The following is a 15,897-nucleotide window of genomic DNA, read 5'->3' on the forward strand; positions in this document are numbered from 1 at the left end:
TTAAGCTTTAACCATTTCTTAAGTCACCTGTGCAGCTGGCATCACATATGATTTGCAAGTCTGATCTTCAGTTGTCACTGGTTTCCCTTAAGCATAGGGACAGCTAAGGCCTGCTGACATCATTGAGTTTTGCAAATTTACAATAAGAATTTTTTTTGATAGTCATCATGATTAACAGCTTGTTAGTATTGACTTCTGTAACATTATGTACTCGGTTTTACAGAAGCCAAGTATGAAAATATAGGCACGTGTGTAGTTAAGCAATAAGCTGGTTGCTGTCAATTCTGCAGCACGATATTTATCAAGGGACAGCATTCATTTGGAACCTGACAATTCCTTAAACTATTTTTTGAAAACAAACCATTGTATTTTACTATATATTTAGTTTTATAGTCATGCTCACTCAGAAGTGTATCTAGTTTTATCTGTGATACTTTTAAATAGGAGCGGCCAACATTGGAAAGGAAAATAGCAATCATTTGTGATAGTCACCTAGAAACTTATTAAAGTACAGCATAATTACTAAAAAAAGCAAACACTGCCTCTGTCGTGTGCTGCAAATTACTTCAAGTATATCATTAAATCCCATTTCCTGTTGTATCCCGACCTTTGACTTCAAATACATAGTTTTTTCAAGCTGTAGTTCAGCAAGGCTACTTTTCAACTGCATTTCAGTAACAATCATAGCATTACATCCTCCACCAAGATTCACAGGAAGTTGTACATCTGTTTCCAAGGGAAGTCATATTTTCACTCACTTTCAGGTTTGAGCAAAACCTACTTAGTAATTTCAGCTCTAATGCAGCGGCAACTAAAATAATATATGGGAGTCTATTAACGTCTGGGGAAAGTAATTGCCTAAACACTGAAATCCAATTAAGTATTCATATTTTCAGATAAATTAGTATTAAGAATCAGAACTATCAAACTAAACAAAAAGTATATATACACACACACACACATACATATATGTACAAAATATAACACAAATAGCATACTACTGCAAACTGTAACTGACCTACTATAGTTCACTTTCAATTTATTAAATAAATGCTAAAGCATAAGTAATTAGTGAAGGTGCCAATTTCTATGGTCACTTTTAATTTGACAGTTAAGTGTGACAAAGCAATGTACACTAGAACTACAACTGCTTACCTTGACTGCTGTTACAGAGTCATAATCATGAATACATCTCTAAATTACCCCCCCTTCTTCCTCAGCCTTTTATACCTCAAACTTCAGTCCAATCAATTAATTAAAAAATCTAGCAAACATCCAAACAAAACCACATTCATAACATTAGTCATCTTCAAATTAGTACATGAACAGTATTACTTATAAGACAAACTCTAGCTAACAGGTTGCTAAAGGAGGTTGTGGATGCCCCATCCCTGGAGGCATTCAAGGCCAGGCTGGATGTGGCTCTGGGCAGCCGGTCTGGTGATTGGTGACCCTGCACATGGCAGGGAGGTTGGAACTAGATGAGCATTGTGGTCCTTCTCAATCCAGGCCACTCTATGATTCTAACAATGTCTAACGTAGAAAGCAATCCTCACTAAAGTACTAAATTAAATACTTCACTGAATGCTAGCAACAAGATGTGGAGAGATAGGGAAGACATTTCACTGCTTTGTAAGGCGATCATCTGATTAATAAGCTGATTAATAAGCGTAAGAATTTCTTCAGGTAAATCTCCTCACCCTCAAACTGCAGTATGTTCCTTGTGCTTGTTTTCAGAGTTGAACATAGGAAGAAACACAAAGAAAACAAGCTGGAAGCTTCTTTTCTTCCTGTTGTCTAAACACAGGTTTAGTAAAGTTTAAAGCTAAAAAACCTTCACATCTACATAACATACTTGCTTACAAAAGTAACTCTGAAAATTAAATTTCACAGCTCTTAAATAATACCCTAAATTCTACTTTTATCATCCTTTTTACACTCACAGTTTCACACTTACTGGCATGATGTAGATATAGTTGCTGGACACTGGGGCAAGTGTCACACATAAGGTTGAGAAGTCTGCTTATACTTCACAGTATAAGTTCAAATCCTTTCTTTTTTGTCTGACTATCTTTACATCTCCAGCATAAGGCATTTGATCCCTCCAAGACTCATGATTAATTTGGTTCTAATCGCTCCCATTTCTTGTTACAACTGCATCATCATTCGCTATCCTTACTCATTCACAACATCTACTATCTCTGTGCTGAAAACAATTAGAATCTCCCTTAACACTTGTATTAATACTTCAGCATTTGCTTGGAAAAAGCTTGAGCAAAATTCCTAAATATATTGAATCCCAATCTGTAAACTCCATCATCATTAATTTCCATTGATCCACTTATCAACTCTTAAAAAAACCTGCAAACTTCAAAACTTCCCCATGGATTTTCTTTTGGAAGAGATTCAGTTGTGTTTTAGAAGAAAAAATAGTTGAAATCAAACTCACTATAACAATCTTTTCATTTCTTTAGTAATAACAAGATAATTCTACATGCTTTCTACATAATACTATAATCTTTTTCCAGCCTCAGCTTTCTTAGTTATTTTACATAGACAACATAGACTAGATTTATAGCATTAATAAGTTGTAAAATAAAGGAATATGGCCTCACTTGAAACTAGCTGCCCAACCCACCTATCTGTTACAACCACAGAGCTACTGAAAACACTGCTCACCTATCATCCAGCTGGTCTAAAAGACCATCCCAGATCTTACTTGAATCCTATTTGGTATTTATGTATTTAGGCTTTTCATTATTTTTATTATTATAAATTATTCTGTTCAGGCAAGTCACTGTATAGAAGATTCATAAAAATCATCTGGGTGGAATTATCACTATAAAATCTAGAAACAATTCTATAAGCACATATTGCAAAGTCAAACCTCCACATTTCAGAAGTCTGTACCAATCAGGAGTTTGACATTTATTTTTCTTGCTCTCATCTTCATAGCCAGTTTTAATTCTGGGTTGCATTGCAAAGGGGGTGAGGGTAAATGAAAAAGGGCTTGAATTATGATTTTAAAAGTGATTTGAGAGCCCTGATCCAGGTCTTCTAATGGTACCGCCAACTATACTAATGGCAGTATCATTTTCTTAACGGAAGATTTCACATCATGAGCATCACAAGATATGTTACTTGAAAAGCCAAAGATGTTTCAGAAGTCAAATCATAGAAATAAAAGCTCGTATCATAGATACATCTATTACTTTAGACACATGAAGACACATTTATTGGAACAAAATCAAGAAAGTGTGCTATGCTTACCTTTGAGAGTTCCATTCCTGGTCCACACTGTTTGCAGAGAACACAGTTCCCAGTGTGATCTCTAAATTCTTGTTCTCTGCAATCTCCAGTTTCGCAGATTACCCTACTTAGCTAAGAGAAAAAAGCAAAAAAAGATGAACTTTATTTCTGATTTATATGTAATTTACATAAACTCTAAGCCAGAGAAATCAGGTCAGTTAAAATATACTTACAAGCAAATGTAACTTCATGCCATGCTAATATTATATAGATAAAGTGGACACTTCAGACTCCTGAACTACATATCTACACAGCATACTGCACTAACAGATTGGCACCGAAATAACAGTACCAAGAAATGACATAGATGAGCAAGCTCATGTTAAAATTGAAAAAACACATTATGTAGTTGTCTAAATAGGTTTGAGTCTTCCAGACTTAGTGATTACACACAGAAGACACCACTCCTGTGTCTGACATAATCAATTATTTCAACACTCAACTTAGAATAAAGCTGAATTACATACTTACCAAATACGCTAGTAAGATAATAAGCATCTTCAATTTGTCTTCTCCTTGTAATCCTTTAGGATCCATTTCTTACAGTTAAACCTTTACTCCCCACATAAAAAGAAAAAGAGATTTAAAAAAACATCATTGTATTTCACCATTGTTTAAATTTAAATCAAGTACATATCTTCTAGCTTAGCTATCTATTCATAGTATTAAAACACTTCTGATAGATTCAAGGCAGCTAAGTAACTAACACAGACACATACATATGCATATTCAGTGTTAATAAATAAGCGCACAATAAATTCAGTTAATAGAATGATGACACTTCTGTAATAAAATGCCCTTTTTAAGAAGATAAGGCAATACACATGTAGTTTCTATGGCCTTAATTCTTAATTTTAAGAGACTGCTCCCAGTCTAGATCAGGGAACTTCAACACACATCAAATAAAGATAAAGAACTACGACAAGCATAACAGACATAAGAAAATGGATCAATCATAAGTAGAACAAATCAGGTATTATAAGAAGTGCCACATAAGTGTTACAACACTTGATTTCACATTTCCCAGCATTAAAACCCATGCTAACAACTTCTAATTCATAGGAAGGAAGCGTACATCAATGGCACTGTTGATATATTTTAGGAGTCAAAATTTTATTTTGAAGTTTAACAAATAAAATCTAAAGTCTGCTCAGAAAGGACAGAGCAGGCAGAGAGGTGTTGTCAGGCACCCAACAAGAAAACCAAGATTCCATTTCTGTAGGTCTTCCTCACCCAGTGATGGTACCAGTCAATGGGTCAATAACATTCAACAGATTATACGCGTGTCAACATGGGTAAAAAGACAACATACCACCAACTAACAGAACTACAAGTAGATGCAGCATCCTATAGAGGTTGCTTTTTCAAGTCTGAGGGATAAAACAAGCACACAAATGTGAACCAGGAAATCTTGGAAGGAGTTCTGGATGACCCCAATACAACAGTTTAACATAACACATACCATAGAAGAAATGGAAAAATGGAAAAATACAACAAAAAAGCCTTATTATTAGGTGCGCTGAACTGGAATAAGAAGCTGACAGTATCACAGTATCGTGTGGGTTGGAAGGGACCTTAGAGATCATCGAGTCCAACCCTTGGGATTCGAGCCTCCTGTGTAGCAGAGCGGCACTTCTACCACTTGCGACACAGGGGGGATTCGAACCCGGGCCTCCGGTGTTGCAAAGCAGCATTCCTACCACTGCATCACCGGAGTAACAAGTAAAATTAGATATGTAGGAAAAAGTACATAGGAAAACCATATAATTGCTAGGAATATTAGAGAGCAAAGGGTAGACAGACAGTAAAAAATATTGTTAAACAGAAGTTTAAAACAACAAAAAAAAGATGTTTCTTATCTATATTTGAAAAGAGCAAGACAGCTAAAAACACACATCTTATCCACTGCCTGATTAGTAACTGAAGGTCTGCTGAAGTCAAACTAGATTAGACCAAAGACAAATTGTGAGACTTTGCACCTTAGTGACCTGTAAAAGAGCATCAGGGAAGAACTGAGTGTTACTTCAAAGAATGATAAAGGAATTCTTACCGACTTCTTGATACCACATAATAGTATTCAATAAGGAAAATATAATTGACTACTTCACACACTTTACACCTATAGAAAGCAGAGCTTCACATGGTTGTGCAATTAGAACAAAGCTGTAAATGTAACTGAGTTGCTTAGGAGGGATTCACTATCAAGTGAGTATTCTACGCGGAATGAGATGACATGATTTCTTTAGCAATAACATTAAGGAATATAAAACATAACAGCTCTAATTCAATTATGCTCATCTGTATAGTACTACAGAACAATTTAAAAAGGATTCTTTATAGCACTGAAGTATGTTTTATATTAAATTTGAAGATTTACTTGTAGAAATTGGTGGGTGACGTAAAAAAAAAAAAGTATTACGACAAGTGTATGTTTATGTCAAGTTGCATACAGTATTATCAATACAAATAGTATCAGTGAGCTGCAGTAAGCCTGATGATGGAAAATATGAAGCCATGGCAAAAGCAAAACATTTGTAATGTACTTCAAGTCACCTGAAGTATGGAAAAAAAAAAAGGAAACCGAGAACAGCCTGATTTACTGGCCAGGAGATTCAGGACTTGCCTCAGTACTGCCATTAAAATATGTTCGCCTTATGTAATGAAGCTACGTTCATCCTATACATTTTTCCAGTGTGCAATAAAGTGAACATTTAATATTTTAATAAAGTTTCATAGCATATAGGCCAGTTATTAAAAATCAATATTGAAACAAGCTAATGACACATTTTTGAGTTTGTAATATTCTGTCGCCAGAATTGGATTATAAAACAAATGTCACTTCTTAATGGAAGGTGATACAGAATAACAAGTTGGTCACACTGGTACTTAATTATACTTCTGTAACTCAGCTTCTGAAGACGTATCTGTTATAAGATAGTTTTATTATAGCATTTACCTCAAAGACTTACGATACTGAAAGCACATGGAGAAGCACACTGTACTAAAACATATTTTGTTGATTTAGGTGTGGAAATTTTATTGCAACTCTGAAATATTTTCTATTGAAAAGAAAAATCTACTGCCTTTATAACACTCTTGCCAAATCCAACACCTTCAGTCATCAAGAGCTCCAAAACCCAGAGGAAACCTCTAAAAATCAAGTGTTTTAGAGCTGGCTTCAAACCGTCATGGACTTCTCCAACTCATCTACAAAGTTTAGCGTGCTTCAAACAGAATCACAGAATGACCCGGGTTGGAAGGGACCTCAAGGATCATGTAGTTCCAACCCCCCTGCCTGGCAGGGCCACCAAACATACACATTTACTAGATCAGGTTGCCCAGGGCCCCATCCAACCTGGTCTTGAACACCTCCAAGGACGGGGCATCCACAACCTCCCTGGGCAGCCTGTTCCAGGGCCTAACCACTCTCCTAGTAAAGAAAACGTGTTGACTGATCACATGCAGAGTGCGATCTCACAGCTTTCAGTCTGTGATATAAGATAGCTTCCAGAAACTTCATAATCATATCTTTTAAATACAGAACTCTGGGCCTTAAAATTTGGTGAGCTTGAGCAGGTTTAGTAGCTCTGAGACACGTATCTTCTAAAATGATTTGAACATATGAATGTCAGTGGTATTATATCATGGAAATGCTGATCGGAAATAAGCAACAACAACAAAAAATCCACAAGGACAATACATTGGCTATAACACATGAAAAATAAATTAACTTATATACTATCAAGAAAACTCACAGTTAAGAGTATGGGAAAAAGTTACTTTCCATGATAACACTTAAATAAACATAATACAAATGGTTAAAGCACATTAATAAATCATTGTACTGAAAGCAAGTCCCCAAGGAGACATAACTCTGCCAGCTGCTTGTTTCCTGTTTCTGCCTTCAGTTTTGTTATAAGCCCCAACTCAAAAGCAGATGCTGCAGTACTTAATAGCAGTTTGCCAATGGGTAAATTTGTCCTTTCTTAATACCAAGTGCCAGTACACTGATGTAAGCTGGACAAAAGCTATTCATTTGTATTCAAGTAAGAAGTAATGAGATGAATGTTTTGCCTCTAAAATATGCTCAATCAACATATTGAAGTCAATACATAGAACCCGCATTAAGTGGTTGTATGGTTACAGTACTGTGCGGGGGCTACTATACATTTGTACAACGAGGGCAACATTAAACCAAAAGTTAATAACATACAATAAATGAATTGGGGAAGTAAGAATTTCCAGCCTCCCAGGATCCTACAATGCAATACCCTCCAAAATGTACGCCTACATGAGATGGTGACCTACTCAAAGCCTACTCATCAGGATTACATTACAGCCTACCAGCAGGTTTCTTATGCATATAGGCATGGAAACTTTGAAGTCAATGCCATCTACCTTGTAAGGGAATCTTTATAATGGGTGAATAGTTCCAACTTCAAATTTGCTTAAGTTGTCTAGATCATCCAAGTACCAGAACTGATTTGACATTCACATTTGACCACCACTTTTCATTCTTTCCATAACACTGACAAAGAATACTCTATTTAGTTCTGGATAAGAAAGAGGACTGAAAACATAATCATGTCATCTTGCCAACAGAGGTCTCTGGCATCTGATGAATAGGATCTGTGCTCCCTTCTAACCACCCTGCTTCCCACCTGCAGCTGTCAACTTCATGCAATAAAATGACAAGGAGTGGCAGATGGCTTTAGCAGAGTCAGTGCCCCACGGGCAAGAAACAAGAGAAGGGAAAGTACTTATGCTGCTGTAATGATAGAGACAAAGGGAACAAGCCAGGGACAAGAACTTCCACTACAAAGCTACACACTGTTATTCTGTCTCATGCCTCTAGAACACCTTCTCTTTCCACCCTGCCCACAAGCCTTGTACTCTTCCCCTTTGCAAAGTAAGCAAGGCCTTGTCCAACTACATTTGCTCCAGCTGCTATGAGATGACCCATGTGGAGAAGAAGAAAAATAATAAAAAATACTGTTAATCACATTAAATATTGAATAAATCCACACTTTTTGGAAATGGCCAGACATGAAATTGTACAGAATTAAGAAGCTATGGAATTACTCATACATTTTAAGATGGGGATAGTTAAATCAGAGACAGCAAATAGAAAGCAGGAACATGCCTGGCTACAGAAAACATAAACAGTTAATAGTCAGGGGGCAGAGAGAAAAGAGGTTTGCACTTAACCAGGAAATATTTATGCCCTATATGCTTTCACTGAAGCACCTGAGTTTGCAGGAGTAATGATAGTGATTTAATTTTTCCCCCACAATTAAAGAAACAAAACCAGCACTATGGTACCTTAACCATTATATACAGTACCTACAGAATGCACGTATTCCAGTGTATCAGGAAGGGCACAGTCAGCAAAACTAGAGAATGATCTGCATAACTCATCCCTGTTTTTCTACTTGAAAGCGATGCTTCCAATCTGTGCTGATAAAGCGATGCAAAATAGCTCATCACTCATGTCCTTCAATGTGGAAGAACAGACTATTATTAATTAGAAAGTAGTGCAAGATATGGTGATGGGGTGATATTTTTCCTTCACTTAAGCAACACCTTAGAGAGGGTTCAAGCCTGAGATTTGGATAAGAGGTGCTAATCCCACTGAAGTTGATGAGACTACTCATACAAGTAATGACCAATTCTGCGCTTCAAGATTAAAGCTTTTGTCAACAGAGTTGCTTCTTCTGTTTAATACATCTCATTCATCTCAGTTTCCTGGAGACACCAAGGTTAGGCTTCATTTGTACATACCTGAATGCGTGAAAAAGCAATAGAATGAAAGAGGAATGCCATTATTACATTCATGTTTCATTAATCCTGAAGCAGACTAATGGTTCCTTTCCAGAGCCGCTTTTAAGAACCATAAAGCAGTAAGCTGGTTAATACAGTAACCACTGCAATGCCAACATGTCACATTTATCCAGCAACACTATAGCAGTTTTGTGTAGCATGCGATGCTTTAGAAAGCAAAGACAAGTAACTTTCTTTCTCTTTTGTTATGACCACAAATGCAAGTTACAGAAATTGGGGTCTATTGCCTCCTTAACTGAAGATTTAAGCATCTTATTGCTGACCTAATAGAGTAAACCAGTGCAACTCTCTAAAATAGAACTAAACATTATTGTAATTACTTATGATCATTGATTTCTTAACAAAATCAGCTTATCCCTATCCCTTGTGGTTACAGTATTACACAGAATGGCTTGGGGTGGAAGGGACCCCACGGATCATGAAGTTCCAGCCCTTGCAATTCCACGATACTTGCTAAAACCATCTTTGCTTACACAGTGAACAGCACCTGGTCAGTCCACCCAACTCGCCTTACAAGCGATGCTGAAGGAGCACTTGAAAGGGGTTACGCAGCAGTTAACAAGCTGACTCCAGACTGAGCCAATCTGCCCCTCCCGCTCACATCAAACACTACCGGACCCCCTTTGTTAACGTAATAAAGCATCCGTTTAGAGTAGCCACGAGCATGAGGACAGGGAATAAATATCAGGTACCGAGATTTATCAAGGGTTATCGGGCCCGGCGCTCAGCCCGAGGTCAGATGAATGGAGACAGACATCACGAAAGGAAGTTAAACAACCAAAGGTTTTTCAACAGAGCCGTAATTGCTGCTTTCCATCCCTCTCCCAGCCAAGGGGAAGGTGTCCAGCTCCTGCTCCCACTCCAGCCCCTGTTCCCACTCCAGCCCCCGCTCCCACTCCAGCTCCGAAGCCGTTCGCAGCGCGGTCTGAGACACCCCCCCCCAGCTCCGGCCGTCCGCATCGCTCAGCCAGGTCACTGCCTGCATCTGCGGCGCCTCGCCTCGCCTCACAGCCTCCCTCCCGCCGCTCCAGACGGTGATACACAGCTCTCTCGGACCCACCTGCCTGCTCGCCCCCGGCGGGACTGCCGGAGAGCCGCTGCCCAGACCCGCTGCCTCCCTCCCGTCCTCTCGCTCTGTCGCCGAGGCAACGCCGCGCCGCTCCGCTCCGTCCCGGTCCGGCCGGGGGGCCCGGCTCAGGTGACCGCAGGCAGCCAATCAGCGGCCACACGTGCCCCGTTGAGGCGGGGCGGGGCGGGCGAGGCGGCGGCGGGGTCGCGTTAAGCGGGAGTCGCGTGCGGCCGGTCGTTCTGCCGCCGCCTCAGAGGGCGGGAGGAACCGTGATCCCGCCTCGGTGATGTGGGAGCTGTTACCAGGCGTCGAGGGGGAAAAACAAAATAATAGCACACAAGCCCTGCACCTCAGGATTAGTCCTAAGCATTCCTCGGCTCCCCTTTATCCTTGTTGCGTGGAGAAACCAGGCTGTACCCAGCCAGGCACCACCTGTAGCTGCGGAGGTGCTGTGGTAATTCCCTGTGAAGTTCTCCCCGCAGCACTTAGGTGGGGTCTCTTTGCCTGCTAGCTGAAATGCTTTGCCACTCTGTAGGCAGCCAAGCTGTGGTGTAACGCCAAGCACGAGCACCCAGCCCTTCACAGAGAAGAAACTGTTCAAATTCACTAAAAAATTGTTCATATTCACTAAAAAAAAATGTGACTTACTTAAAAAAGATGTGACTTACTGCCACTTGTGTGGTGAATGAGGAGCTGGGCTGGCATTAGAACACTCCAGCTTTGGTGACACCAACCTTGGTGTAACAGCCTTGTGAGGAATTCACATCAGTACTTTCAATTTAGAATTAAGAGATTAACGCTACCACCGCAGCCCAAGCAATACTATGGATACACTGGGAACTGAGGCAGGGTGTGGAGATGGTGAGCAATCAGATACACTTGGCAAGAAAGCGTGTTCAAATTAACAGTTTTGGGGAGCTTTTCACAGAGATAAAGCTTTGGAGTTTGCCAGCTATGTGGACTTCTCTAAGACAAGTAGTGCTTGTTGTAATACAGCAAGTTGTTTGTGAGAAGATAAATGGTTGCAACAAAATGAGTTGTTTTCAATTAGAGGGAAAAAGAGCTAACTCAGAATTCACAGGGCTCTTTATTTAATTATCTTTTAAAGGGCCTGCAAAGACGAGTTCTGTTTCAGGCCTGCTGCCAGAAGGAGCTCTGTGAAAGGCTGGAATGTCTGCGAGGAATGGCACGTTACAGCAGCGGCGGTGCATCTGTTGTGCATGGCAGCTGCTGTGCAGCACTGGGCTCTCTGCATCCTCTTGGTATTTACAGACAGCTGCTTTGAATGTTATGTTTCTGTGTGAGCACCTGTAAAATATGCTGCATGAGTCCTTGTTGGAGTCACTCCGTGTGTTTCAGGTGCTCGTTTTAAAGGAATACAGTTACACAAGTGTGTTAAAACATCCCAGAGCTCTTAAAGTGTTGACTAAACAGTGAGGACTACCACAGAAAGAAGCATTAAGACTTTCTCATCACACAGAGGTTTACTACTGCTATGAATTAAGAACAGTGAGGGCGATGGAGTCTGGAACACTGACGTGTGTTTAAATCCTTGTTGGAACATGTAAGTGAAAATGGATGGGTTAATTTCATTCACCACTGAAAGATGATGAAAATTGCAGGCCTTCTTTTAAATTAGAGTATTTCTTCTAAGGAAATGGAAGTCAGTGGAGAGACTCTCACTACAGCAGAGAGAGCAGAGAAGAAGTATTTGGAAGGTAGTTTTTGCTGACCGCTTTGATAAGGCTAAGTTACGTGACATATCTGATGTGGAAGAAGAAATTGTACAGCAATAGGAAGTTGTTATCTCCATATCTCAAATGCTAACACAGCTCCCCTAGTCAACTGTGAGATAGATCTACTCTTGTTGTGACAGCTGCTGGAAACTGATGTCAGTATATCTGTACAATGTCTTTTGATAGTCTTAACTGTTACAAATCTTAAAATATGTTTATGATGTTATCTAAGACACACTGTTTGGAAATGGCTCTATTTGTAATCAGAAATCGCTCATGCTTTTTTTTTTTTTAATAAATAAATTATAGACTAGTCTGATTTGCTTGAACTTTGTCTTTCTGAAGTCTTAAGCCAGAGGATTAATTCATGTTTATACAGCACTTTGTAAACACAGCCATAAGCGCCAAGAATTATTATTATTTAATCTTTAAAAGTCAGATCAATGAAAAATTGAACTGTCAGAGAACTGCTTTTGGAAACAACAAAAATGCTGAAAATCCCCTGCTCCCCCCTCACCTCCCCCCCCCCCCCCCCAAATATGTCCAACTCTGCTTTCATTTCAGTCTCACATACAGACAAAGGAAGATATTTTTCAGTTTAAATAGGTTAACACCCATCTGTGGGGACTTTTTACATAATGAATATATATATATATATATATATATATATATATATATATATATATAGTATTTCTTAAATGCAGTTTCAGGGACTGAATGTTACAAACATGTTAATGTTTCAGTCCATCAATGTAACCTATCTCATTAGCGCTGTTACTCCTGTGAGCAGCTTTACTCATCTGTGTGATTGTAGGGTCAGATCCTTACAGAGATAATTTAAATGTATTTGACTTGTAGCTATTTTGACTCCTGGGGAAAACTAAAAAAATCCCTTCACTATGTTTTGCTTCTTTTCGTTGCTTCTCTCTCCTACTTTACAGCCAGGTAAGGTTTAGAAATGCTTTTCCTCAGGAAATAAATGTACATGTTAGAACACAAGCAGCAAGCAAGAGAAGTCTGGAAAGGCGAAGAAGCTCGTCATTGAAGTATAGGGCTGCTTAATAGAATTAGTGCTTGAAACTGTCTTGTCAGGGTTACAGGAACATCCTCAAAGACCAATTCTAAACTTTGCTTTGGCTTTGCCTTCAACAATACTTTTCCTTGACAGCTATACACACATTATTCATGCAGTGCTAATTACTTTCCTGAGAATGTAATTGACTTGTTAGGTTAGAATATAAATTAATTGGTGGTATAGAAAACTAAATGATACCAAGTCAAGCCTGGTCTTAATCTGTCCCTGGCATATTATCTCGTGATATTAAGTACATTTTAAATTTATATACACAAATATACTTTTAATTCGAATGAATCAGAGTTTTCAGACTAACTGATGAAAGATGGCTGCATTCATCTGGAAGTGCTGATAACTTAATTTTATTCATAAGTGAGCAGACAGTGAAAATTTGGTTTTGCATGTTGCTATAGTGTATATGAAAATATACATGAAATATGAACATCCTGAAGGTCCGGAACTGAAATCCCCCAAAGAATGGTATCTTAGCAGTGCTTAATAGCTACTAGTTATGCTGAATTTTACTTGCATTTTGTTAATAAATGTACTCCACCCTTACACACATCTGACTGGGGATTTAAGCACAGGTATTTGGAGTCAGTATTTCAAGAGAACTCACTATCCACCATTAAGGCTTGATGTTCAGAGAGCTCACTGTCTGGAATGTTGAACTTCCTTGCAAGTGTGACCCCGATTATGGGTTCCAAATTCTTCTGAAAATCTAAATTACCTTTAAATACCCACAGAAGAAACTTGAGTCTGATTTTCAAAGCCTGGCTCCTGCTACAGAACCACTCACAGATTTGGCCCACACTCATAAAACCCGTGGCCCTTTAAAGTGCAAATATGCAGTGAATAATCCCAATTCTTCTAATGATCCTTTTCAGTGAGTTTCTGAAGTACGTGTCTTCTATTTTCTTAGACAGAGCCCACATTTGTAATATGAAGTTGAGGAGCAATAAAAAATATTTTGAGGTAAAACTGATTCACTGAAATAGTAAGAAAACTTTCCTGGAATTCTATAAAACCAAGTGTTTGCTCTAGATAAGCTAAAGATTTCTTTAATATCCTTATTAATATGACATAAAATATCTATTATTATGTTAAAATGTTAATATTATTATTAAGATTTCTTTTTGTATCTGATAGTTGAACTAACACCTCTTTTATGTTGAAACTGGAAAAAACTCCCTTTTGTATGTAAGGATGTGATATTAATAAATACAGTTCTAATATCTTGTGGAATAGGACACCTTTTCATCTCAAGTAAGCAACCAGTAGGATAAAAAGTGTTGCTTGAAGAAGGCAGGCTTTAACAAATACACAGAGAGCAATAAATACACAATGTGTGGGAAATATGGCTGGCCTTTTCCTAGAAAATAAACATTCCTCCAAGTCCCGTAATGCTCGTGTTCCAATTTCACTTTACAAAACTACAGACGGCAGAAAGGAGCAGTGCACACAAAACTATTATATACCCATCAACACCAAAACCAAACCTGATTTAGCTTCAGTTTTCAAATGCCTGCATTTTCTAGATGCTTTTTAAAATATACAGTCTGCAAAAGTTACGAATAGAGATAGCACAGAAGTTATATATTTTAAACTATGTACACCTAATGCTGTGCAGCATTATGTGAACTTCAGAATCTCTTAAAGTCTCGCAAAAGAAAACTGCAAAAAAAAAGTACAAAATCCAGTACCTGTTATATGGTGAAGTCTCCCAGTGCCCAGGCTTTCTGCAACTTAATTTCACACTGCCAGAGCTTCTGTATTAAATGCTTTTACCTCCTTAAGAAAAAAAAAAAAAAAAGAAGAAGTATGTCAGCACAAGCCCAGACGAAACTCCAAATCCGGGAAAATAAAATTAACCATGCAGATCAAAGGCAGACGAGCACTGAGACCAAATGCCTGTAATCTGATCAGTGATCAGTTGCCATACATCAAAGGCAGTGCTTTGGAGAGGAAAAAGAACTCTTTCTCTCTCTCTCTCTCTCTCTCTCTCTCTCTCTCTCTCTCTCTTTTTCTTTCCAGCAGGTAGCTGTGCTGTTAAATTCTGCCTTTCAGGACTCCTTTTGTTAAAAATCGATCACTGGTTTCTTTCCCCCTTTTCCTTTCTTGTGCTGGGAGAATGCACATGATTCTGACATGCTTGGAGTTGAGTGGCTGGATCTGTAGCTTTTTTGAGTTCCCAAGCTGTGTTGTGGATTGTGTGTTGGAAGCTTTCCCCAGTGCCAGCGGGTTCCGCTTTATCCCTTTCATCTCACTGAGCTGCAGATCCCATGACATCATTCAATGCTGTGGGACTGGTTAGAGAGCTATAATACAGCCCGTGGGGGAATTCAGCTAAAGAGCAACAAGAGTTTGCATGATTTCTAATCGGGTTAGTCCATTGTAACAAACCCAAGGCTCACTTCAAAGTTTGAGTTCCATTAAAGTTTCCTCCCAAGAAGGCAGAATAGTGTAACTATAAAGATTTCTAAAAAAGATGCTTTATAATTTTGTCTGCTACAGGAAGTTACAATTTTCCATGAAGTTCTGGAAGTTATACACGTAGATCAGCAGCTGTAACAGATGACAGAAAACTCCTTCTGCTTATCTCTTTAGAGAGGTTTGCAGGGGAGGAAGCGGTGTGTTTTGTGTGCTGGAATTGGTGTTTTACTTTGGTTTTGATTTTGCATTGGCAAAAGCAAGCACAATAGAGAGTGCTCTTACTCCCTGCTTTGTGTGTTCACTGCTGCTTACTGAGTGGCCTTTGCAAATCATTTATTTCAGCCTGGTTCATCAGTGGCTTATGATTACTTTACAGAAATGAGCCATAAAGCTACAGAAGCTCAGAAGCTTTTCAGTGTGAGAGAATTTTTTTC

At 38.8% G+C, this 15,897-nt stretch overlaps 1 protein-coding gene across 3 annotated transcripts in view; it reads right to left on the bottom strand.

Annotated features, from left to right (window-relative positions):
- Positions 1–15,291, bottom strand: part of TNFRSF19 (TNF receptor superfamily member 19) — a 51,446-nt gene extending 36,155 nt beyond the window's left edge. Inside the window, exons 1-3 of one of the 3 annotated variants that reach the window (XM_015852085.2) lie at positions 14,734–15,291; positions 3,781–3,861; positions 3,271–3,381 (exon numbers count right to left, since the gene is read on the bottom strand). In XM_015852085.2, coding sequence (XP_015707571.1) covers positions 3,271–3,381; positions 3,781–3,846 — 177 coding nt within the window. In that variant the 5' untranslated portion in view covers positions 3,847–3,861; positions 14,734–15,291. Of the gene's footprint in view, positions 1–3,270; positions 3,382–3,780; positions 3,862–9,623; positions 9,956–10,210; positions 10,351–14,733 lie in introns of those variants that run through there. The other 2 variants (XM_015852087.2, XM_015852088.2) reach the window with 2 other exon arrangements.
- Between the last annotated feature and the right edge of the window lie 606 nt (positions 15,292–15,897).

The sequence above is a fragment of the Coturnix japonica genome, chromosome 1, assembly GCF_001577835.2.
Source record: "Coturnix japonica isolate 7356 chromosome 1, Coturnix japonica 2.1, whole genome shotgun sequence".
Lineage (NCBI taxonomy): Eukaryota > Metazoa > Chordata > Aves > Galliformes > Phasianidae > Coturnix > Coturnix japonica.